The sequence below is a fragment of the Dipodomys merriami genome, unplaced genomic scaffold (assembly GCF_024711535.1).
Source record: "Dipodomys merriami isolate MVZ:Mamm:240054 unplaced genomic scaffold, mDipMer1.0.p SCAF_34, whole genome shotgun sequence".
Taxonomy (NCBI): Eukaryota; Metazoa; Chordata; class Mammalia; order Rodentia; family Heteromyidae; genus Dipodomys; species Dipodomys merriami.
The window spans coordinates 4,073,894-4,100,799 of record NW_027204937.1 but is presented as its reverse complement, the minus strand read 5'-3'; the positions used below and the strand labels follow the sequence as shown (position 1 = coordinate 4,100,799).

The 26,906-nt window shown below is 40.6% G+C and overlaps 1 protein-coding gene and 1 long non-coding RNA gene across 5 annotated transcripts in view; one reads left to right on the top strand and one right to left on the bottom strand.

The window, feature by feature from the left end:
• Nucleotides 1-23,986, bottom strand: part of LOC138803233 (uncharacterized) — a 58,627-nt gene extending 34,641 nt beyond the window's left edge. The window contains exons 1-4 of one of the 3 annotated variants that reach the window (XR_011364916.1): nucleotides 23,901-23,986; nucleotides 22,767-22,950; nucleotides 14,583-14,695; nucleotides 2,164-2,376 (exon numbers count right to left, since the gene is read on the bottom strand). This is a non-coding gene — a long non-coding RNA (uncharacterized lncRNA). Of the gene's footprint in view, nucleotides 1-2,163; nucleotides 2,377-13,062; nucleotides 13,780-14,582; nucleotides 14,696-22,766; nucleotides 22,951-23,900 lie in introns of those variants that run through there. The other 2 variants (XR_011364918.1, XR_011364917.1) reach the window with 2 other exon arrangements.
• Nucleotides 23,987-24,121: 135 nt separating this feature from the next.
• The window catches only part of Mysm1 (Myb like, SWIRM and MPN domains 1), a 39,808-nt gene continuing 37,023 nt past the window's right edge, over nucleotides 24,122-26,906 (top strand). For both annotated transcript variants that reach the window (XM_069987157.1, XM_069987156.1), the window contains exon 1: nucleotides 24,122-24,196. In XM_069987157.1, coding sequence (XP_069843258.1) covers nucleotides 24,135-24,196 — 62 coding nt within the window. In that variant the 5' untranslated portion in view covers nucleotides 24,122-24,134. The remainder of the gene's footprint in view (nucleotides 24,197-26,906) is intronic.

Sequence of the window (26,906 nt, the reverse complement as noted above, 5' to 3'; positions counted from 1 at the left end):
CATTACAGAGCCAGCTATCTGTGCACTATTACCACATGGAAGGCCCTGAATATTCAGATGACTGGAGCTTCAAGTAGACAGACAGACAGACAGACAGACAGACAGACAGACAGACAGACAGACAGACAGACAGACAGACAGACAGACAGACAGATAGATAGATAGATAGATTGATTGATTGATTGATAGAAAGATAGATAGGATAGATAGATAGATAGGCAGACAGACAGACAGACAGACAGACAGACAGACGCCTGTATATATCTTTTATACATTGAATCAAGACTGAAGAATGTCATTCCTCCTGGCTCCCAGGCCTTTTATCTATCTAGTAGAAAGTCAGAATGAGATATAGATGGCTTAAAGGCTCATTTTAAAGTTTCATTTTTAAACTCTAAATATATTCTTTGGATTTCCCTTTTGTGGTTGTTTTTGAGCATTGTTGCTTTGTCACATGATTTTTATTTCAAGATTCTTTTTTTTTTTTTTTTTTTTTGTCGGCCATGGGGCTTGAACTCTGGGCCTGGGCGCTGTCCCTCAGCTCTTCAGCTCAAGGCGAGCGCTCTACCACTTGAGCTACAGCGCCACTTCCGGTTTTCTGGTGGTTTATTGGAGATAGGAGTCTCACGGTCTCTCCTGCCCGGGCTGGCTTTGAACCGTGATCCTCAGATCTCAGACTCCTGAGTAGCTAGGATTACAGGCGTGAGCCACCAGCGCCCGGCTCAAGATTCTTAAAGGAAATATACATGTTTATCAGTAGAAGTCAGTCCTGCCATTGAGAATCATAAGTACAGAATGCTTATTTATGTTGCCACTCGGTTAAATTTTATTCAGCACTGGGAACTGAACCCAGGGTCTTGTGTGTGCTAGGCAAATGCTCCACTACTGGGTTGTACTTCTCTCTAATGAGAGAAGTACAATGAATGTGCTCTGGGATTTTAAGTAGGAGCCCTGGGAATGCAAGCCTATGAAATTCCATACTTTAGCAATAGAGTAGGTAAGGACTCTGCCATGAGCACTGCTGGAGGGGAAGGTTTTTGGTGGGATCATGGTTAAAAGCAGCCTGCTGCTTTCTTCTGGTAGGCTATTCTGTAAGGACATTCCATAAAACAAAAAAGATCAGCTTCAGCCAGGTGCCAGTGGCTCACACCTATAATCCAAGCTACTCAAGAGGCTGAGATCTGAGTATCATGGTTCAAAGCCAGCCCAGGCAAGGAAACTCCATGAGACTCTTATCTCCAATTAACCACCAGAAAACTGGAAGTGGTGCTATGGCTCAAGTGGTAGAGTGCTTGCCTTGAACTGAAGAGTTCAAGTCCCACAACAACAAAAAAAAAAAATTAAGAAAGATCAGCTCATTATACATTGGCCCAGAGCAAACATGAGACCAGTAAAACTATCATGAAAATCATTTTCAAAGTCCAGGTTCACAGGAATTTAAAGAGTCTAATGTTCTCTTCCACAAAATGAAAGACTTGTAGTAGAAAAATGATATTCCAATGAGCAGAAAGAACAGAGACTTTAGAATCAGGGTTTTGGGTTCTTGGCGTTTTTTGTTGTTGTTGTTGTTTACCAGCAAGTCAGTTCATTTTTGAATGTCAGATTTCTTACCTGAATATAACTCAAGTTTTCTGAATTCTTATAAGAACTACAGATATTAACAAGGTGCTTTTGATACACTAGTCAAATATTTTTAGCTGCCACTCTATTCTTATGTTTCTGTGATACAGCTTCTATAGGGTAAATTAAAAATAAGTCACAACTTTTCCCCTCTTCCCCTCATCACAAAGTAGAGTATAATTCTTCTCTTCTTGGTAAAATTGTGGTGGTTTTAATATTTTGTTTACTTATTTATTCACATCTTCAAAGATAGGGGTTCTGAATTATTTATGTAATATATGAGCATATACTTTCTACAAAAGATAAACATATGTGTGCAATGCCATATGCATTTTACACACAGATTGTTTTAGCCATGATGTTTTAGGATGGTTTGTGAAGCAATAGCAGATAGCCAAAGCATTCTAATTACTAGATTAAAACCTTACATCTTTCTCCCCCTTAGAACTTGGCAGTGGTTTATCTTCCATCAGCCTACAATTCTGTGTAGGCCCTGGCTAAGATACCCAAGACTACTGTTCCCGGGTTGCCAGCTCTCCCTTCCCCTTTCATGAGCTGTGAGCATCCTCTTCCATCCCCTGACGCTTGCCTTGCTGATCTTACCTGTGACTTGGTGGGTATGTCTCAGGAAGACAATTCTGCTTCAGGTTGAGGCTACTTCCTGTGGTCCGGATCTGATGTTTTCGTCTCCTGTTTAACTCCACGGGTTCAGAATTAATCATTGGACCATGGCACCTCAGACGGACCCCTAAGTTGCTTTAGAGATTTGACATGCAGCAGAGTAAACTGTCAGGTATTAGGCAGGCTCTTACCTTACCCTGTGCCCTGTGTATGTGCCATTCTTGCCCACACTGCTAATCATGTGTTTAATTTCTTCAAACTTACACATACGCTAAGTAAGTGTAACTGTGGTTTGTGACTTACACATACGCTAAGTAAGTGTAACCGTGGTTTGTGAGTAGGTTTGCTGGCTTTCTTTCTAGCAGCTTTGATGGATCGCTTGTCTTAATTTTTTGCAGAAAGCATGACAGAAACTTTCCACCAGTAAAAAGCCTCAGAGATTGCCAGCATGTCTTACACACAACTCTCAGTCACCAGGAAACCACAGCTGTGCACCTGCTTATTGAATTGTGTTGGGCCCTCGTTATTATTTTAACTATTGTTGCACTGCTTCTCTCATTCTTCCTTCTTGGGACGTGGAAGGAAATAGAAATTTGGTGAAAGTAACACGTATGGCATTTTTGTGCCTATTCTTCATCATCGTTTTCATGCATTCATTCATCTTACTATCCTGTCATTCATTCAATGAGTTTTTATTTGGAGCCTCCTCTGAATCTGAGCCTATGCTAGGTCCTGGGCACAGGCGTATAAGTAAGACACTGTCAGGCCTCTTCCCTCCCAGGGAATGGAAGTAGACAAAAGGAGCCTGCAGTTGCAATGCTGAGATGAGTGCTGTAGCCAGGAAGCACACAGCATCAAGGAGGCAGAGCCACCAAGGATGTTATTTTCAGCTACCCACCACCTTTGAGCATTCAAGGCTGAGTGTGAACTTGCTACTCAGTACTGGGTGAGCTCACCTTACATCTGTTATCCCTCAATCACCTCATTGACAAAACCTCGGGCGACAGAACTGCCAAACGTAAGAATAAACCTCTATTGAAATGGACTCAAGTCATGATTGTGATATGTGGTATCCTGGTTGATCCCACAGCAACCCTAAGAAGGGCCTATTGTTTCAGAAAAAGAGGCTGAGGTCTAAAGGGATGAAGTAATACGCCCAGTCTCACAGCCAGTAAATAGAACCAAGATACGAAAATAGGCCTGCCTGGGTCCAATTTGTTTTCTCTCTATTCTGCTGTAGAACCCTTTCTTGATGACTATCCCTAGGGTTCCTTGCCAAAGTGACTTGCATTCTATAAATTGTGCTTTGGTCTTGACCTAAATCACCCATGGTCATGTGTCCGCATCCATTGTTCAAGCAGAATACACCATTGCAATCCAACCCCTCATCACAGCAGCCCCAACCAGATCAGTGAAAGCCCTTCTCTGGGACTTCTTAAACTTCCTACAGAAAGTGCAGCTCCACCCCGAACGTTGGACTGCTGCTTGTGAACACGGCCATTTGACGTTTAATCTCAGTGCTGCTGGGAAATGGGGCTATTACAGCATAGTATGTAAGTTCTGTCAGGATTCTGTTCAGAAATCCTGCTCAAAATGAATCAAACCAGAAAGCTAAGTGTGAGGATTGTTGCAAAACTCCAGAGAGCACAGGAGTGCATCTGATCACAGGGACAGCTGGAGGGACTCAAGCCCTAGCAGTGACATCTCCTCTCTCTCTCTCTCTCTCTCTCTCTCTCTCTCTCTCTCTCTCTCTCTCTCTCTCTCTCTCTCTCTCTCTCACACACACACACACACACACACACACACACACCTCAGCTTCCACTCTTCCAGGCCAGCATCCTGCATGTGGACCCATGAGCTGGCAGCTGCATAAGCAGAGCTGGAGGGGCTCCTGCCACAGAGAAAAGTCCCAGAGAAAGGTTTTCCTTGACTTAGCTGGCGTCACAAGAGGAAAAAAATATTACAAGCAACTCAAATATCCAACAATTTAGGAGTCAGTGTGTAAACTCTAACACTGCCTCTGAGTGTTAGGTATCTATGAAGAGTATACTTGCACAGAGTTAGTTAAAAATAACAGGAAGGAATATGTACACCTACATTCATGCAGCATTATTTATAAGAGCAAAAAAGGAAATAAACTAAATGTCCATGAATTAAAGGATTGGTAAACAAAACAATGCCATTGAATATTATTTTGGCAATAAAAAGAGAATGAAGCACTTATACGTGCTGCAATGCAGGTGAACCTTGAAAATATTTACCTACATGAAAAGAAAATCACTCACTGAGAACCATATGTTATTTTATTTTATTTATTTTAATTATAAAGAATAGAAAAAAGTTTATAGAGACCCAAGGTAGACTACTGGTTGACAGAGCCTAGAAGGAAGGGAGAAATAGGGAGTTGCTGCTGGTGAGCTAGGTTTCTATCCAGAGAGACGATACCTTCAAATTAACTAATGTTTATGGTAACACAACTCTGACTATGCTTTGTGGGGTTGTTTTTAGAATTTTATACCTCAAAGAGAGAAATTTGTGGCATGAGAATTATCTTAATATCATTATTCAAAAAATATTTATTGAAAAATCAACAAACAAAAAGGAGAATGCTCATGGCCTAAAGATATTAAAAGTCAGGGCCAGCCAGGTGCTGTTGGCTCACTCTTTTAATCCTAGCATAGTATGAAGCCAGCCTGGGCTTACCTCCAATTAACCACCAAAAAAGCTGGAAGTACAAATGTGACTCAAATACTAGAACACTTGCCTTGAGCAAAAAAGTTCAGAGACAGCACCCAGGCCCTGAGTTCAAGGCCAGGAACTGACACAGAAGCGTGTGCGCACACATTTGTGCACATACACACACACACTATACACAGTCAAGGCCAGGAATAGTGGTACACATCTGTAAAACTAACTACCTGAGAGATGGAGATGAGGAGAATCATGGCTCAAGCCCAATCCCAGCAAAAAGGTTCAAGAGACTTAGCTCATCCAGTAAAAGCTGGATATGGCGGTGCATATCTGTCATTTCACCAATGACAAGAAGCATAAATAGGTTGTAGGACTTGAACTCTGGGCCTAGGCACTGTCCCTCAGCTCTTCAGCTCAAGGTGAGTGTTCTACCACTTGAGCCACAGCACCACTTCCGGTTTTCTAGTGGTTTATTGGAGATAAGAGTCTCATGGAGTTTCCTGCCCAGGCTAGCTTTGAACCATGATCCTCAGTTCTCAGCCTCCTGAGCAGCTAGGATTACAGGCGTGAGCCACTGGCACCTGGCTTGAGAAATATATTTCTGTTGTTTTAGTCACACTTTCTGTGCACAGGCTAAGATGGCAGGATACAAAATTCAAATACAATCAACTATGTAATACAAATGTATAGAACAAAAATCTGTAGAAAAGGGTGATAAAAGTGATCAAAAATGCTCTCTTTCAACTTCTTTTTAATTATTTATAAAAATAGTTAATGGAGGTTAATATCTACGGGATACTTACTCCATACTGGCTTCAGGACTTCAATTGTTCCCCACAATGATCACATGGGACAGAAACTATAAATTCCTGTTCTTTGCACATGGAAAGCGTGGGGTCCAGGAAGGGTGACTAATGGGTTAATGATCACATGGCTGACGATGATAAAGTAAACTTTCAAACCCCAAATCAACTTTATAATTTTTTTAAGGGCCAAAAAGCTCAACTTTATATATTCTTTGTCCTCACTTCACAGGTACACATGCAAAATAGTATGCCACTCCTACAAAATACTACGTTACTACAAAATTCATTTCTGTATTCAAATCACATATCAATGGACAGACCATAAGCTTACTGACATACCTCAAAAGTCCATGCTGCCTGGAAACATAAATTATCTGTATGTATATATGTGTATGTGTGTGTGTGCATATATGTGTGCTGGTACTGGGGTGTGAACTCAGGACTTTACACCTACTTGGCTTTCTTGCTCATGGCTGGCTCTCTACCACTTGAGCCATATCACCAGTCCAGCATTTTTGCTAGTGATTTGGAGACGGAGTTTAGCAGACTTCCTTTGCCTGGGCTAGCTTTGAACAATGATTCACGTCTCAGCCTCCTGAGAAGCGAGGATTAAAAGTTTTAGCTACCAGCACCCAGCTCCAAACAAGTATGTTCTTTTTTTGGGGGAGGGGAGGGGAGGTCCGGTAATGGGGCCTGAACTTTGGGCCTGGGTGCTGTCCCTCAGCTCTTCAGCTCAAGGTTAGCGCTCTACTACTTGAGCCACAGCGCCACTTCCAGCTTTTTTTTTTCTGCTTATATGGTGCTGAGGAATTGAACCCAGGACCTCATGCATGCAAGGCAAGCACTCTACCACTGAGCCACCTTCTCAGCCCTAGACAAGTAAATTCTTCCCTTGAGGATATAAGCAAAATTCTTTAGGGGCCACTTAGTAACTTGTTTCATGCAAGAGGCTTTTCTGCATATTAGCTCTTATTTCCTCTTCACCATGCCTTGCAGCTAGCTGAAACAGAGAAACTCAAAGTTGAAGGACTACAACGTCTCATGTATCCCAAATGTCCATGTAATGTTAGCCTTCCACATGCCCTCCACTGTAGATCTCCACGGTCTAGTCTATGAACAGCTCTCCAGGCGTAAGTGCACACTCAGCACCACAATCCCAGCAGCCATTGCTTTTAGCTGGGCTGCGATTTAAAATGTAAGAGCTTACACAGCCAAATTATCCTCAGAGAAAAATAGAGCAAACGGTGTATTACCCTTGCTTTCTCCTCATGAAAAGAGAATTTTAACGTGCTACATAAAACTGCTTGTCCAACATATTCATGATATATCAGTGTCTAACTCTAGTAGAAAATGTCATCAAGGCTCAGCAGAAAAACACACTACGTTAGGCCAGGCTGCTCTGACCAGGGCCTTCTTCAATCTGCTCCAGTTCCAATCGTCCGTGTCTCAGCAGACATCCCCTGCATCCCTCGCACTGCTCAAGCCAAAAACCTACAAGTTATTCTTGTTTCCTCCCTCTTTCTCACCCCCACAGCCAATCTGTTACCAAATCCTGTTGATTAGCTCTCCAAGATACATCTCTATTTTACTTACTTCTCCCCACTGCCATACAAACACTATAGTTTCCCATCTGGACCCCTGATCTCCCCCATTTACACAATAGTTCCCCTAAATGCCCACACACAAACATCATCCATACATTCGCACAGACATGTATACACACATACACACATGCACACATACATACATCATCCATACATTCCTACACACATACATCATCCATCCATGCCTTCGTACATACATACACAAATACACACACATTATCATCCATCCATACCTTCATACATGAACACACATACACACAAATACATCATTCATACACACACACACACACACACACACACACACACACACACACACACACACACACACACACACACACACACACACACACACACACACACACACACACACACACACACACACACACACACACACCATTCAAACGACTATGCAAAACCCAAAGTGATCTCTTAGGATACTATCCTAGGTCATGCGGTCATGCCCTTTTTTTTTTTTTTTTTTTTTGCCTAAAACCAATAAATGGCTTTCTCTTCCTGGCAGAATGCCGTTAAATATCCTCCCTGTTGCTTTCAGAGGTTCCTGGGATCTGCCTTCAGCAGATTCGTTTTGTTTCAGTCTCAACAGTCAGGAATCAACTATTGCCTGCCCTGGGGTTCCCATCATAACAGGCAACTTAGAAACTCTTTTGCATCTGTCTTTGCTCTGACCCATTTTCTCTGAAGTCACCTTGAAACTGATGAAAGATGGAAGTGATAACTATATTTTAGCAAGACTCACACTGATAGATGAAACATGTTTTGTCGTGGGGGTGGACGATGAGAAGGAGGTAGATGAATGGAGAGAGGAAGAGTAGGCAAATACAGTTATTATAGTCAATGCACATATGTGAAAACAGAAGCACTTAACTTGAGAGCATGGGTGAGGTTGAGAGAGATGAGGGAGCGCAATGGAAGGAGTGACATTGATCAAGATGCACTGCACTCATAAACTGACTTCTTGAACTGGAACCCCTCTTACATATACTTAGAGATAATTTTTTAAACGTTTTTAATAAGAAAGAGTCGAAATGCTGCCTAACCATCTTGAAATGATTATCTATCAGACTACACCTATAACCTGGAATGTTTAATTTTGCATACTTCTTGGACCTTGCCCCTCTTCTTCCTCTATTTAAACCTAAAGCTCAGATCTATATTTCAAAGATAGATGGAAGTACTTCCTTGGATTCTTCCCATGGTATACCCAGGCCACATAATAAATCTTCTTTATCTGTCCTTTAATACTTTAATATTTGTACTTACTTTTATACTTCCATCTGTCCTTTAATATCTTTAATATTTCAGTGATAAACCTGTTTCCCACTGTTCATCCTTTTATCTAACATGTTGGAGTGAAGAGCTGGGTCTGTCATGTGGAATCCTTAGAGTTGGGTCTCTGGTCTAAAACTCCTGCTACACCATCATCTGCCATCCTGCAATATTCTTCCCCTGCACTGTCTCTCCTCTCTGCCATTTTACTCTGGTCACTTTCTAGTCTTACTTCAAATGTCAACTTAAATGTCACTTCCTCACAGAGATCTTCAGTGTCTTCCCAAACTGCATTAGTTCCCTATGGAAGCCAGGGCTCTTTTCTTCTAGATATGAAAAAACACACTCCAATTGATTTAGTCCTAATCAAATAAATAAGCAAAAGAAAGTTACTGAATCATGGTACTCAAAAGTCTAGAATTAGTCTTGCTTCAGGTGCAATGTATTCAAATGACATTGTCAGAGCTGGATTGTGACCTCTGTTTGTTCAATCTTATACTCAACAGGTATGCATTATTATAAAATAAATCTAAAAATGATTTAAAGTGCTGAGGAGTGTATATACAAGTTATATGCACATACTACACCACGGTATATAAACAACTCCATCATCTACAGACTTTGGTATCTTAGTAGGACCCTAGAACTAATCTTTTATGGACACAGAGGTACAACTATATTAGAAAATATATCTGATGCTTTTTAAATAGAACCATATGAAACAAATTAGGTGTGCCAGAAGAGTAAAGCTTGAGATTTTAAATAAGGTACTCATGGTAGAACTATGAGGTGACATGAACTAAGATCTGAATGAGGTAGGTGAGTTATCTCAGTGAATATCTGAGATAGAGGGTCTTGCAGGCTGAAGGAATGACCTGTAAAAGGCTTACACAACAGTGGTCCTGCCATCTGGAACAAGAGAGAGAGAGCATCTTGGAGAAAGTGAGAGAAGGAGGAGAAATGGAAGAAAAGAGGCCATAGGTAGCCAAAATCCAATCCTAGATGGCTCCATAGGCCATTGTGAAGTTTTGAGCAAAGGAGTTTACAATCTAGCTTAAATTCTAAATTATGGCCTATGTATGTTGAAGGAAGATAGGAATAGAAGAAACTGGTTATGTGGCATTTGCTGACATTTAGACTAGAGTGATAATTGCTTGGTCAGTTGTGAAAAGTGAAGATGATGAGTCACGGTTGGATTCTGGATACATTTTGACAGATTGCCTATGTCTGTGACAGAATCCTCAGGAGGAAGACCTCCCAGTATTCACTGAAGCACAGGGGAGTCATGTAACCCTACATTTTGGCTCATGAGTTATTAGCAGAAGCAGGTAAACCACTTCTCCAAGGGAACAGAAATGGCTTTCCACTTGCCTTTTCTCCTGCTTTGCTGGCTGGCATTCACTGTCACTCTGGCTGCCACCTTGGATCATGTCTCAGGGAGTCAACAAGTGACCCATCACAGAATTCTTTCACTAATCCTAGTCTAATAATATATTTTTTTTAAAAATACACTTTTACCAGACTTAGGCCAATTTTCTCTGATGAGGTCTTTGTAAGAAAAGTCAAATTTGGGTCTGGGAAGGTGGCTCAGTGGTAGAGCGCTTGCCTTGCATGCATGAGGCCCTGGGTTCGATTCCTCAGCACCACGTAAGCAAAATGAAAAAAGCCGGAAGAGGTGCTGTGGCTCAAGTGGTAGAGTGCTAGCCTTGAGCTGAAGAGCTGAGGGACAGAGCCCAGGCCCAGAGTTCAGGCCCCATGACCGGATCTCCAAAAAAAAGAAAAGAAAAGTCAAATTTACATCATACCTCAGATAATGGACATAAGATGACCTTTACTTCATGCATTCCTGTAGTCTAACAATCTGGGTAAACCCAATGGGGAACGTTTTGATATAGAAACTAAGCCATATAGAAGACAATTAAAAAGTGATAAAACAAAAACAAACACAACTTTGTCTAATCCTTCCCCTAAAAATTTATATCTTACTTTTCATAATAGGCTATTTAATAGTTCAGAAACACTTTTAACTGCAATATATTTAATTCTTGAAACAACACTGATGAGCTAAGTATTATTCTCTACTCTCCTGTGACCATTCAGTGAGTAGTGAGCATATTTCAATAATCTTTATGTCCATATCTCTTATATATTCAGTTTAGGACCTGTCGTCCCTTTCAGAGGGTTAACTTGATTAATAAATGAATTAATTAACCAATTCTTGGATAAGTGAAAATATGGGTTTTCATTTAAAGATCAAAAGACTCACTGGACACCATGTTGAAAGTGAACTATACAACTTATGGGTGGGGATGGGAGGGAAAAACGGAGAGAGTGAGGGAAGGGGTGACATTGATAAATGTCTTTATATGACTTTCATAACTGTAACCCTACTGTAGCCCACCTTTTAATAACAATAAAAACATTTAAATAAAATAATGTTTATAAAGGCCAAAAAGCCAAAAGAGTTAAATGACTTGACCCAGATTTCACAGTTCCAAAGTAATAAAGAAAAAAAAATCTATGTCCTCTGAGTTGACACACAGCTTCACATTTTACCAAGACTATGGGGAAAGAAGACAAAGGCAGAGGAAAGGGAAATAATGCTAGAGGGGAATAAAGTAAGCAAGGAGAAAAGCAATGGTAAGCATCCATCCTCCCATTTTCCTGGGATAGATGGTTCGAAAAGAAGGAAACATGCGATATGGCCTCCTTGCCTCTGGGTGGAGCAGAGCTACATAGTACAGGTCTCAGAATCCACTGCCTATCAGGGCAAGCATTTGAGCCATTCGCCACTTGAACCCCAGATGGCTGCAAGTCCTTTTACCACAGGAAGAATCCTGATAGCAATACTTACTCTGGCTCACAGATACTTCTGAGTTCCAGATCAGCGAGGCATGAGCTGCTTGTGTTTGTTAGAAGCAGAAACAATTGTATGTTTCCAATAAGATGCTACTTCTATGTCTCTAAATTTTATGGCTTCCCACAATATTAGAAGAAGTATTAGAAAAAGTTGTGTATATTTGATTATTGTCACTTCACTGCTTTAGAGTCCAGGTACCCTGTGACCCTGTGAGTGCTCTCTCTCTCTCTCTCTCTCTCTCTCTCTCTCTCTCTCTCTCTCTCTCTCTCTCTCTCTCTCTCTCTCTCTCTCTCTCTCTCTCTCTCTCTCTCTTTGTATGTTAGTCTTGGTGTACTTGGACTGGAACCTATCGAGAATTTTTACTCAAATCTTGCACTGTACCAGTTGAGCCTTTCCTACTTCTGGCTTGTTGGTGGTTAATCAATGATAAGAATTTCATGGACTTTCTTGTCTGGGCTTCCTTTGGACCTTGATCCTCAGATCTCAGCCTCCTGAATGGCTAGGACTACAGGTGTGAGCCACCAGCACCTGCTCTGCCCTGTTCCTTTTATAGTCAGAATGCAGACAGAGTCAGATGATCTCAGATATAAGCACCAGTCCCAGGTGAGCCCTTTCCATTCAACAGTAGCATCTTCATTCATTTCATCTCATATCACTCCCTCCTTCTCACATGACAGATGGTAAAACTGAGGCCCAGTGAGCCCAAGAACAACAGTCCCCCTTATCTGTGGCTTCAGTTTCCAGTGGTCAATGGAGGTTCTAAAATGTGAGGTAAAAAATGCAGAAATAAACAATTCATTGGTTTAAAATTGCATGTAGTTCTGTGTGGCATGATAAGCTCTTGTGCCTTCTGCTTTACTGTGCCTAGAGGGTGATTCTTCGTTTTGTCCTACATGGCAGGCTGTGGATACTACTTCCCTGACAAGTCACTTAGTAGCTGTGTTGGTTCAGGTTGACTGTTCAAGTAATTCTTATTTTAATCAATGATAACCCAAAGCACAAGGATAGTGAAGCTGGAAATTTGGGTATGTTAAAGAGAGGCCACAAAATACTTTATTGAATAGAAAAGGTGAAACTTTACCATAGAGGTGTGGAGGGGGGTAGTCTAAGGTTCAGTGCTATCCATAACTTAGAGCATCCACTGAGGATACACCTCTCACCAATTGAGGGCCACTATTTCCAAAGATACACCAAAAATAAATGATAAAGCCAGAATTACAGGTTATTTGCTTCTATTCTGCCACCATTCACTCTTTACCCCAGCAAATATCACCTTTTTCACTCTGAGAATCTGCCCGATCCCTTAAGTAAGAACAAACTATTAGCAGACAAAGGAAAATGAAGACGAAGCCTACGTATAATGGAATATGTCTGGAGTCTCAGCATTCAGGAGCCTCAGGAGGAAGATGGTTAGTTCAAGACCAGCCTGGCTTCTTTGAGAGACCTTGTCTCATAAGAAAGAGAGAAACTCATACTCAAGGAGGAATTCCTGCCATAGAGTAGGGAAGGAGATATCTATAACCTCCCCTGGGAGCCATCTCTGATGGCTCTGTGCCCCCTTCCCATGGCCCAGGCTGCCTTGGCTCCAGGCCAGAATGAAAGATGTGGAGGCCCAAGGGGAAGAAGCAAGGGAGCCCCTGATCTGGCGCTAATGAGGTGTGACCATTGCACCACAGGCATTGGAGCCTTCCAAGTCTCTGGCTCCTTTTATGCTAGACCCAGACTAAAGCTGAAAAATCCTAGTGGTCATAGTGTATTTTCAAAGGCTTAGTTGGATTGGTAAGAAGAATGCCCGAGATGCTTCCCTAAAGCAGTAAGGTCTGTTTCCAAGACATAAAGCTTAGAAGCCAAGAATCTTACCAAATATCGTCTGGGCTGCTTACCAGAAGAAAACACAGAGAGTTCAAGGTGTCAGTTTCTGGGATGGAAACAAGCTTCGGTGAGCGTGAAATTAAATAAAATAAAGGCATGGAAAATTTTGAAAAGATCCCTTCCCACCCTAAATGAAAACCACAGAAATGTATATGAGTTATTCCTTGATGTCCCACTTTTTTTCTTCCAGTGTAAATCCTTTCAAACGGTTAGTGCCATTACAAAAAGCATGTGACCTTCCAAACACACCCTTACATAAAAATTATTCTTCCTACCACATTTAACAAAACGATGATTTGTTTAAAAAAGAGAAGTCCTTGGTTTTCTTGTAAATGTGATAGATATAGTCCATGACATGGAGACAAACATACATACAGCACGTTGTGGGGAAAATCCTCTATATTGGAAGCTCTCAAATCTGTATAAACAAAAGGATGGTAATGTGAGGTTTTTGTTGGTGCTCACAGTTACTGGGAATATTCCATTTTACTATACAGAGTTCTAATCTGGATGGTGAAAATTTTCATCCTATGAAATGTCCTGTGTCTAATGTATGTTACTGGGAGTTTTGTCAAAGTGGATAAAAGGGACCTGAGCATTTTGATGTACTAAACATTTGAATCTACATGAATGGGAACTGCACATGTACCAAACATTGCACCAAATATTAGAGTCAGTGGATCAATCAGATCTCTGACCTCCAGAACTCGGAGAGACGGGAGAAATGAAATTACAGGTATAAACTTCGAGCTACAACTGGTCTCATCTGAAATTGGGGTTTATCTTACAATTAACACCATGTCAAAGCATGACTGGCAGAGCTCCTTTTTTAGTGGCACACAAAATAATAGAATAACTTACAATCTGTTACAAGCAAGTTTATGTGTGTGGAATAAGAGTACTATTGTGCAAGACAGAAGAACACAGTGCAGAAACAAGTTTGATATTCTATTTCAAATCTAAAATTACTACCTCTCTCTAGAAAGGAATTTGTAGTTGAAGAACTTAAGTCCTGATAGATGAATAAGAGAGTAAAGTGAGGAATGATTTCACAGAAGCATTTTGCAAAATTTGTTCACAATAATAAAATGATAAAATATATTACAATTTTTATAACTTCAGTTGATAACCATGGATGTTACTCAACTGATTCCTATAATCTTTACTTCCTTGAAAATTTTCAAAAGCCTCCTCTTTCAGTCACAGTGAAACTGTACTCACCTGAAGTCCTTACATGACTTTTATTTTCCAGAACCTGAACTTTCACCCAAACATTCTATCATGTCTTGATTGACTGGCTCAATATCATTACTCAGTCCATGGACCACTGATTCCTAGAAAAGAAAAAGCAATACTTTGGATGAACAGCTTCTCCAATATTCTCAGCTCAGTGTATCTGATACGTTTTCTCTATCAACAATAATGTAATTTCTCCTATTCAAGCCTTCCATATATCTCGAGCACAGATTCATGACATCATTGGCTGTCCATGCCTCCTTGTCATTGTTCAAGCTTTCTCCCATTGCCTAGAATGCCCTTTTCTTATCTCTCCACACATTAAACTTCTAAAACTATGTCCAACACCAGTGTCTGTGCTTATACCTCTGCAGGAAAGTAGAGCTTGAAAGACAGTCCTTAAAGACAGTAATTTATTTTGGAAATGACCTCAAGGATCCTGAGAGAGGACTGAGAAGTATGAGAGAAAGTCAATACAAATCATTACATTGTCCCCTTCTGTGGGACCATTTAAAGATTTGTGAAAAATGCACTTCAGAATTGTTACTGGTAGGAGATTTATCAGCTCCTGCTCCCTACTGGTCACAGTTGGGATGTTAACACCCTTGCATTTCCAAGTTGTATATAGGTCAGAGAAGTCCTAGTGCAGAAAATGAAAAGTGCACTAGTGCTGTCACATCTGCCTATTCGATTCTGGTTGTCATGGCAATAAAATACAAGATCAATTGAAAGATGAGGGGCAGTGCACAAGAGGTCACAGAGTTAACTTGACATGTTAAAGCTTCATGGTGCCCAGGCATCTGTTCTGTTGCTTTGTAATAATCAGTAATTTATATATTGGATATGAACTTCTTAGCAGTGGTGATAAGATTCTGTTCACCCTAGTAGTACTGTACACAACACAATTACTAGCACTAGCATATATTCTTAGGACCAATGGACAGAAACCACAAATTTAAAATGAATGAATCACTTACTGACAGCTACTCCATTTGTCAAGCCGTGGATTGTTCAAGGGAAATCTTACAAATAAAGATATGCAGGGCAAAGGAATTGATTAAAAGAATTGACATAGTAAAAGATCATCTATGATCATGGGGAAAAAGGAATTATTTTAACAAAATTATCAGTAATAACTGGTTGAATTTTTTTACAAAGAAACCTAACAAAAAAAATAATTATACATAGTACTAATAAATATATAATCATAAGACATTCCAATGAACTCATATTCTTAAAACCTATGTTTAATCAGGAGCTGGTGGTCCACGCTTGTAATCCTACCCACTCAGGAGGCTGAGATCTAAGGATAATGGTTCAAAGCCAGCCTGGGCAGAAAGGTTCACAAGAATCTTATCTCCAATTAACCACTGAAAAGCAGGAAGTAGAGCTGTGACTTAAGTGGTAGAGCACTAACCTTACACTAAAAGCTCAGTGACAGTACATGTCATGGTCCCCCCCCCCCCCACACACACTACTCCTTTACAATACTTGTTGAGTCATTTAGAATTTAAAGCTCATATTCCTTCTATGATACCTATGCCTCCTATTTAACTTCCTTTTGCTCATTTATCTCCATCTAGGTGGTCTTCATTAGGCACACTCCAGCATGGGGACTTTGCATGAGGCTGTTAACTTCTGCCTAAAATTTGATTTTCGAATATTAGCTTGGCAAATTCTCTCACCTTTTCCAAGATGGTTCAAATGTTACCTTTCCTGTGAGGACTTATCTGGGCTCTCTGTTTAATATCTAAAGCCCCCACTGTCTGAACACTAGACTCAGTGATCTTTTTTCACTAGAAATGGGGATCAAGAAAACATCAAAAAAGGAATAAGCTGTGCCCCAAAGGATTCAAAACCAATGTAGTTGAAATATGAGACATGCATTTTATTGACTGAATGTTCCCTTACAACAACTGCGAGGATTTACAGGCAGTTTATAGACCTAGGGAAGAGAGGTTATTGATAGTTACATAACGAAATTTGTGGTGGGGAGGGTAAGTAGTAGAAAAATGAAGAAAGGGGTAACAAGTTTTAAAAGAAATGTTTATACTCCCACCAACAATGCAGTAAGGTTCCCTTCTGTCCACATCCCCTCCAGTATCTGTTGTTATTAGAGTTCTTGATTATAGCCATTCTAGCTGGGGTGAGGTGGTATCTCAATGTTGTTTTGATTTGCATTTCTTTTATGGCTAGAGAGGTTGAGCATTTCTTCATGTGTCTATTGGCCTTCCTTCTTTCCTCTTCAGAGAAGTTTCTCTTTAAGTCTTTAGCCCACTTATTTATTGGGCAGTTGTTTCTTTGAAGATTTGTTTTTGGGGGATTTAATTTTTTTAAGTTCTGGGTATATTTTAGATATGAGGCCCTTGTCTGTTGTATGGCTAGTGAAGATCTTCTCCCAACCCATGGGCTTTCTATTGCTCTTGCGAGCTATGTCCTTTGTCATGCAGAAGCTCTGCAATTTCATGCAATCCCATTTGTCTAACCTTTCTTTGATTTGTTGTGTTTCTGTGTCTCTATTAAGAAAATTTCGGCCTGTGCCAAGGAGACCTAGGGTTTCTCCTATTCCATCCTGTAATGTTTTCAGAGTGTCTACTTTGACTCCAAGGTCTTTGATCCATTTGGAGTTGATTCTGGTGTAGGGTGATATATAAGGATCTAGCTTTAGTTTTCTACAAGTATTTAACTAATTTTGCCAGCACCATTTACTAAAGAGGCTGTCTTTCTTCCATTCTATTTTTTAGCTCCCTTATCGAAGATTAGATGGCTATAGGTCTTTAGCTAACCACTCTGGAAAGCAGTATGGAGGTTCCTCAAAAGACTCCACATAGAGCTCCCCTATGACCCAGCAATCCCACTTTTGGGCATTTACCTAAATGATCACAAACAAGACCACACTAAAGCTACCAGCACGACTATGTTTATTGCAGCATTATTTACCATAGCTAAGATATGGAACCAACCCAAATGCCCTTCAGTAGATGAATAGATCAAGAAAATGTGGTATATATACACAATGGAATTCTATGCCTCCATCAGAAAGAATGACATCGCCCCATTTGTTAGGAAATGGAAAGACTTGGAAAAAATTATATTAAGTGAAGTAAGCCAGGCCCAAAGAAACATAGGTCCCATGGTTTCCCTTATTTGCAATAACTAGTATATGTCTGAGTCAAGCAGAAAAGGTCAGATAAGTTGATGTTAGGGGAATGAACCCCCAGATAAGTATTCAAATGTTACTAACATATGTCCCTCCCCCACGGTATAACCCATGCTTTCACTGTATTTGATGTTGATATAATTTGTGGAGGGGAAGGGAAAAAACAAATCATTTAACTAGTGATACATCTCATTGTAACAATGAGATATACAAGTCATTATGTTGAAAATTGAACTTTACAACTTTGGTGGGGGGTGGAGGGAGTATGGGAAGGGTTGGGAAGGGGAAACCAAGGAGGCTACAATGCTTGATAAGAAATGTACTCGTTATCTTATCCATGTAATTGTAACTCCTCTGTACGGTATTCTCACAATAAAAAAATAAAAAATAAATAAAAAATAAAAAAGAAATGTACTTATTACCTTACTTATGTAACTGTAACCCCTCTGTACATCATTTTGGCAATAAAAAATTAATAAATTTAAAAAATGTAAACTCATGACAAGGCTCTCATCCTCAAAATATACTTTCTAGACTCCTTATCCTACTGCATATTTTCTTTTTCCTAGTATTTAAGCCCTTGCACAAATGTATAATTAATCTAGTGTGTGTATTGTTTATTGCCTCAATCATCTATTAGGAAGTCACATCAGCATATAGGACTTTGTCTTTCTTATTCGTCAGCAGATACTAAATATTACATGGAATTGATTGACTATCTTGAACCTTGGAGACAACAATTGACTTCATAATAGAAGACAAGCCAGTCAAACTGATGGGACATTTGCTAAGGATTAGGAATGGATCACTTAGATACAACCCTGTTATACTGAAAAAGCTCTCCAGCATGCAAGGCCTCAAACAATTACCATCCAGAGTGAGGAGTGCTGGACAGCACATGTTGAGTGGCGTAGGGTCACACAGGAAGGAGGAGAATAGCCAAAGGAATCAATATGAATGCTAATTTTTTCATAGATAAAGTGTTGCTGGATATTCTAATATTTTCTGAAGATAAGGCATGCTATTTTCCATAATGGCTGCATCAATTTACATTCTCATTGACAAAGTACAAAGATTCCAATGTTTTCATAACCTGCTCAGTATTTATTTTCTGATTTTGACAGTGGCAATCCTAAGGAGATAAGGTATCAGTTGCTTTCAGAATTTATTTATTTTTTGTTATTTGAAGAATCAAATACCTGTACACTGATAATTAAGTTTTCTGTTTTTAATTTTAAAACTTCTGGTCTTATTCCCTATTGAGTCACTCATTCAACAAAAATCACTTAGTTGTCTACTATGTCACAAGCATTATGCCAGATCATAGATACAGAGAAGCAAAGGCATGTTTTCCAAACTTCTTATTCTCAGAATAATGGGATAGACAGGCATATCAGCCAATAAAAATAGTGGTTAACATGTGGAACAAGAGAATGGAGGTCAACAATGAAAACTGTGGGTCAGACGTAGCCCACATGAGTATTTGATTCAATAGGTTACGTTTTTTAAGGTTTGAGCTAGTTTTCACAATTAATCTTGATTTCTATCTGTCCTTACAAGGAAAATCAGAACATCTAGCAACTTTGAGCCAGAGTTCCAGAAGGTCAGTAATAGATCAGGGCTGAGTCAGAAATTGTGGCCCATCAGAGATAGTGAGTGAGCCAGAATCCCCTTGCAAATGTGGATGGACTGGGAATGGGAGAAGAGGTAGGGACTCCAGGCATTTTGACTCTGGTTCACACTTAAATAACCAGTGACTACATACCTATGCAAACTCCAACACTGCCCTACCCTGTTATGATCAATAAATGTCAATTTGTTTGTTCAATAAATGTCTGGCAGATCAATTCAAGAATTTTACTCTTGGGTAAGATTATTTTATAAGCCATTTGACCATTTTGATTTTAGAAATGGAGAAATGAGAATCTATAGTAGTTGAATAACTTGTCCAATGTAGTACTAAGAGAGGTCCAAAATAACTAGCCAATAGATTAAAGGGACAATAGGGAATTAGAACTTAGGACAACACAGTTGGCATTGTTGTTTTGCCTATCCAACATCCTTTCAGTCCTTTCTGAAACTATACACTACACTTACTTTGGTTAAAAGGCACCATTCTTCCTTAGTCCATGTAGTCCTGGTAGCACTGATTCAAAGTGGGCATGTGACCCACATTTGGCTCTGCCTACCCACCTGGAGCTCTGCTGGTGGCTGAGAAGTCTGAATGATGCTATTGGTCCCAAGCTAAGACAGCATAATGATAGATAAGCCATATTTCCAAGCTACCCACTTAACTATTCTGAGCCTGTTAGCACATCTGTAAACAGAGTAACAATTCCCATCTCAAAGGCCTGATGCCGACTGTAAAGAAATAATATATGTAAAATGCCTGGGCACACAGTAGGAGCTCATTAATGCAGGCATCACTTTTTTGCTCTTCCAAATAATGTCAGATGGATGTAGCATTACTGTAATTAAAATGTAAGAGTGGCTTGGCAGACTTTCCTTACAACATACTGAGGACAGCTTTTTCAGTAGCTACCTTATGTGATTTCAGGGAATTGGAGAGGGCAAGGCAAATAAAATGCAGCTTGATTTCCTGGAACAATTCAAGCCATATCCAATTCCTGCCAAGTGTAGCCCATGAATCTATGTCTGCATTCATCTGTTCTCTCACCTCTGTATAGATAGAGCGGTTTTCCTCCCTACATACCAGCTATTGTACTTTTAAAATGCAAACTTTTTTGAATCCCTGGCAGTCATTTAGCTGACAGTTTCAGCTCATAAAGTAATGATAACATTAGGAGCAGTTGTACCACACTTCCTGCTTTTAAAGCACTTTACAAATCTGAACTAATTAGCATGAATGCTAACATGCCAGCTTTTATGGATTAATGTTGCAATTATACTTTGTCTTTTCAATAAAAAACCAGTGATCTTTTTTTTTTTCACTAGAAATGGGGGGTGAGGGACTCAAGAAGTGAGCAAGCTGTCTCCCAAAGGATTCAAGACCAATGTAGCTGAAATATGAGACATGCATGTTATTGACTCAGTGTTCCCTTACAACAAAGGTGAGGGTTTAAAGGCATGGAACCTTCTGCTAACTTTGTTTTAAGGCCAGCAAAAGGAAGAGAGCAAGGCAAAGGGGATAACTGCATTTAGGAATTTGTAAACTCATGGGCCAAAGCTCTCATCCTTAAAATATACTTTCTACTCATTTCTTGACTTCAGCAACTCAAAAGAACCAGAACATCATCTACTTGTGATTTATTTTTATACCAAATAGAATGCTATTAGCTCACAGAGCATTGCAAATATATATACCCTATTTTTTCCATTGTAATGTGAAAATACAATGGAATAAGCATAGAGGGCCAGCAAGGCTCACATGTGAATCCCAGATCTGGTACTCATTATCCATGAAACCATAACTCTCTGAGTTTTTAGTTTCCTTCCCTTTAAATTAAGGAGTGATAATGCTTTCTTGGAAGAATTCTTGGTAGGTTCAAAGAAGACACTGCCTTACATATCAAAGAGATCTGGTACTATTGGTCCTCATATGCCCTGTCTGTCCATAAGTAATCTTCCTCCCCTTTTACAGCACTATAGATATTTTATTCATTTTTAAAATATATAATTATAGTTTTAGGGATACAGCCCAGTGGTAGAGCATAGTATGAAATAGGACCTGGGTTTGATCCCCAATACAACACACACACACACACACACACACACACACACACACACACACACACACACACACACACACACACACACACACACACACACACATTTAAAGAGAATTAGCACTAAAAATAAAAGTACATTTTAATGAGAAAAAGCTAAATGTACAATCATTAGAATATTTCCTGGGCTTAACAAGGTATGGAGTTAGAAAGATGCTTAATTCGAGTTTGGTCCTTTGGCTCTTAGTCTTTAGGACAAAAATGAAAAGTGAAGGGACATGGTACATGTACAGCAGTGGGAAGCACGTGTGGGAAGACTGCAGCCTGGCTGGGCCCTCAATGTGCAGAGTGGCCAGACTTCAAAATTTGTCAAGAATGATATGGCCACCAGCCTGACAAATGATTGCTTGCATAAAGAATTAAAACTTCCATTTGCAACTGGCTATAAAGTGTGATCTGTCCTGTGTGTGTGTGTATGTGTGTGTGTGTGTGTGATCGACAGTACTGAGTTTTGAACTTGGGGCCTTGCACTTGGTTGGCAGGAGTTCTACTATGTGTACCACATTCCCAACGCTTTAATGCTTAGATGTTTTTCAGGTTAGGTCTTGAATTTTTACCTGGGCCTGGCCTAGACTACGAATTACTTGCCTACAGCCTTCAGTATAGCTGGGAGGCTAAGCACACACCACTATACCCGACTTATTAAGGTAGGATTTTCCTAACTTTGGGGCTGGGCTAGCCAAGAAATTGGTTTTCCAATCTCTGCCTACCAAGTAGTTGGGATCATAGGCATGAGCTACTGTGTCTGGTACATTCTTTTATAAAAATACACATATACGTACACAAACACACACACACACACTCACCACTGGAAAAATATTTGTCATAGGAAAAACACCACCACTGAAGTTAATTTTGGTTTGAATTTCTGCTCCATTGCTTGCCAGATTTATGTCTGTTGGTAACTCCACAACTCCTCTTGTTAACTTTAAGAAACCACAAGTGGTTAGCTTTTTGGACGTGGCACAGGATTTTACTTTCTTCCACATATATTTCAATGTCTACTGATGCGATAGACAGAGAAACCTTTATTACAGCATTGCAGGAGACACCGTACACATTTTATTTTGAATTATTCTTCTAGGAGGTGCTCTTCTCATTTAATGTGATATATATTTAGATAGTCCTGTCATGGTCCCAATCTCTATTTGCTATATAAAGTCAGTGAAAGGCATATCCATTTTTCTCTTCTTTTAACTGTTTAGCCAAGCACAACAAATAAATCCTTGCTCTAAATTAAATTTGACAAGCAGCTTAAAATACCTTCTTTATGCTGTTTGGGGTTACTATTGGGAGTGGTCGTTGGATAAACCCTTTAACAATAGAAAGCACGCTTCTCCAGGTGGTCTGACAATGGAGTTCATACAATGTTCAGTTTCTGAATACTGGCTCTCTCTCTTTTCAAATCTTGCTCTCCATCTTCTGCTACAATATTCATAGTACTGCCCTGGGAACACAGGTGATTTGGGACAAACAGGAAATTGTGAGAAGTAGGTACATTTTGTTGATTGTTGCATTCATTTACCTGATGGGTGTTTATTAAGAACTTATTATTTGTTAGACACCATGTTGAATGGTCATGTAAGAACTAGGTTTGTCTTTCAGGCATTCCCAATTCAATGGAGGAGGCAGACAGGTGAAGCAATAATTACAACAATGCAAATGACATATGCTAAGGTAGAAGTATAGTAAAAGGCAATGTCTAATTTCTTGAAAAGCACACATTTTTTTGGCAGATATGATGGTATTACTCAACAGTCAAAAAGGCATGCAATCTTAGCTCTGTCAACTTTCTGAGCCTCAGTTTTCTTACCTGTGAAATATAACTCATACGTACCTACCTTACTAGGGCATTATTCTAAGGGTTCATGGTCATGAAAGTTGTGTTTTGTTTTGTTGTTGGCCATGGGGCTTGAACTCGGTCTCTGGGCCCTGTCTTTGAGCTCTTTGGCTCAAGGCTAGCTAGTGAGCCACAGCGCCACTTCCCAGTTTTCTGGTAGTTAATTGGAGATAAAGACTCTCATAGACTTTCCTGCCTGGGCTGGCTTTGAACCACGATCCTCTGATCTCAGCCTCCTGAGTAGCTAAGATTACAGGTGTGAGCCACTAGCGCCCAGCTATGAAAGTGATTTTTAAATTCTAAGGATCTCTATAAAAATTACAAGTTAACTTCTTATCCTCACATCAATGTTTAAAACTGTTGAAAGAGGCGGAGATCCAGAGTTAGAGAGAGAGGCAGAGGCAGAGTTAGAGACGGAGGCTGAGACACTGACTTTCAGTCTGCCACCTGCACTGCACAGTTCAGGAAAGCAGATCTGGCATGACTTTTGATCTAGAAAGCCATTTGCTGTTTTTCTACATTTTACACAAGAGAAAAGTATTTGCTCAACAACATACGCTTGAGAAGTCCAGACAGGGCCGCTTTCCTAAGTTTTCCCAGGCCGACCAATTCAAAATAACCAACACTGGCCCCTGGGGGAGGGGGGCGGGGTGTCCACTGGAAGTCCCGCCCCCCTGGCTCGGGTCGGAGCAGGCTCAGCTTCTCGTCTCGAGATACATCCGGTCTCGCGCCTCCAGCCTCTTGATCTCTCGCGAGATCTCTCGGGAGCACGGGCGGGGTCAGGTGCCATCATGGCGGCAGAAGAGGCGGATGTGGATGTCGAAGGGGACGTGGTGGCAGCCGGACACCCCGGGTGAGGCGTAGTGACTGGGTCTGGCCGGGGCGCGGAGGGACGCGGGGCTGGGAGAGCCGCCAGGGGTGAGCGGGGGTCCTGGGAACGTCGCAGGTGTTCCCGGGGCCGTCGGCGGGGCCTGGGCCTGGGCCGGAAGTGGCCCGGCGCATCGCGGCCGCCGGCGTCCCGGAGCCCGGCGCGCGGGCCCGGGGCCCTGGAGGGCGGCTTTTCGCGTTTTGCCGCCTGCAGTGGAAGCACGAGTCGGTTCCTTTCACGTCCACTCCATCGCAGAATCCACCGGACAGTAACCAGCACCAGGCGCCTCACCGACGGGCCCGAAGCGCAGGGACCCTCCTGCCGCCCCTCGCGAGCTCCGGCCCCCGCGGGCCCGTCATTGCATTCGCTCCTGCCACGGGAGGCGCGTTGTGACCGACGTGAAAGGAGTCAGACTTCAGAGGGGAACAGTTGGAGGTCTTCCTTCTGTCTTTGCTGGCCCTACTGCTTCCCCGAGTGACAGGCGCACGGTCTGTCTGAGTCCCACAGCGCCCAGGTGTAAACGGAAAAAAAGCATGGATATTGGCAAGCTCAGGTGAAATCACGGAAGACAGTCCTGCAGGACTGTAGTTGTACAGAGATTTCAGTTCCATAAGTCAGGTTGTGGGTGATAAATTTGTATCAGTGTCACTCCTTCCACCATCTCCTCATCAACACCCCCCCACACACACACACCTTTACCGTCAAGTTACTAGTTCAGTTTTTACATGATGCACGTTGAATATAATTAACTACATTTTCTCACCCTTCCTTCCAGGGCCTGTTATTTTAAATAGAACCTCCTTTCTTTTTGAGTAAGGAATTTGTCTCCTTCTGGAAGAGGTCTAGAACTCTCAAGACCTGAGTTCTAAGTGTTGTGTAAAGTGACTTGTAACTGTCAATAACATTAAGTTGAACTTTATGGAGTTCCTAATACTAGATTATTTTTTACCTGTAACTTGGCAGTTTCATATATTACATATCAGACCTAACCATGAAGCATTAAGGAAAAACGATGAATTCTCTCTCTGCCTGCTGGCTCATACCTGTAATCCTAGCTACTCAGGGAACTATGACCTGAGGGTCATTGTTTGATGCCAGCCTTGGCAGAAAAGGCCTTGTGACTCTTTATCTCCAGTTAACTGTCAAAAAGCCATTCTGGAGGGTTTGCTCAAGTAAACTATTTAAAGCACTATAAAAAATAAGTGAGGGATAATTAAATTTGCATAGTCACTTGAGTCTAAAGTCATCCAAAGTTGTGCAGATCAATAAGGAACCTTTCATAATAATAATGTTCTTTTTTTTTTTTTTTCCGGTCCGGTCATGGGCCTGAACTCTGGACCTGGGCGCTGTCCCTCAGCTTTTCAGCTCAAGGCTAGCACTACCACTTGAGCCATAGCGCCACTTCCAGCTTTTTTTTCCTTCTTGTTATGTGGTGCTGAGGAATCGAACTCAGGGCCTCATGCATGCAAGGCAAGTGCTCTACCACTGAGCCACCTTCCCAGCCCCCTAATGTTCATATTTTTAAAATAGCTTTTGAATTTTAAGTATTTTTTGCATGTTTGATAAAATTTTCACAAGTCAGTGAGAAAAGTAGTCAGGAATGTATCATTTAGTCTATAAAGAAGTGAATTTGTCTTGGAGACAATGATGATCACCTGATGGCATTGACTATATGCTGCTTCCGTAGTCTATTGTAACTTTTCTGACTGTAGTTTTTCTTTCTTTTTTCATATTGAGCATTAGGTAGTGTTGATGTCATAAAGTGAAATTACAAATATTGGTTTCTGATGGTCAGAGCCTTGTTTATATAATTTCAAGGAGCAGCATTTTCATTATGTTCTGACAAATGATGCGTCATAGTGTTGGATCTACAATAAGTGATTGAGTTTGACTTATGCCCTTTGAGGTGTGTTGATACAGCACAACAGAACATTTGTGGACCTCTTGAGAATTGAGAACATACTACTTGTAAGGTCTTGCTAAGTGTAAGGTACAAAGTTAAAAGATAGCATTTTACCTTTTCCTTCTACCATTTCATCTCATCTTTTCTTGTTGTTTAAGTCATGAGATTGAAGAGGTTTTGTCATAGAACTATGTACACATAGCCCTGGATCTCTTCAGACTTAATTTCTATATGATATTTTATCACTACTGCAGTATTGCCAATATCCTACCATTCTGACCTACAAAAATGTCAGTTACCTAAGTTCAACCTAATACTTGATATTTCCAAAATCTCTTATCAACCAAATCTTTGTCCTAAGCTTCAGACTCATTTGCCTAACTCTGAATCTATCTGCATTTGGGTATCTCACAAGTACCTGAGTCTCAATTTACAAACATTCCCAACCTGCCTTTCTAATGTTCCTAGTTCAGTGAGCAGCACCAACATCCATTCAGTCACCCAGAGAACAAACCTGAACTTCAGTCTTTTTCCTAATTTCCATTTCCTGCATTTTATCAGTTATTAAGGGCTTGCTCATCCTGTCTAACTATTCTCTTATATGTACTCACTCCTCTTGGTTACGCTGATTATTCTGTTTTAAGCAGCTAATGGCAAAGATTATTCTTTAGATATAGGTTACTACCACCTTTCTCACCTTAATCACTATTACTTTATTACTCCTTGGCCCCTTTTATTATTTCCTGAAGATAGTCTTTCCTGCATGCAAATCTGATCATGATATTCCCTTCA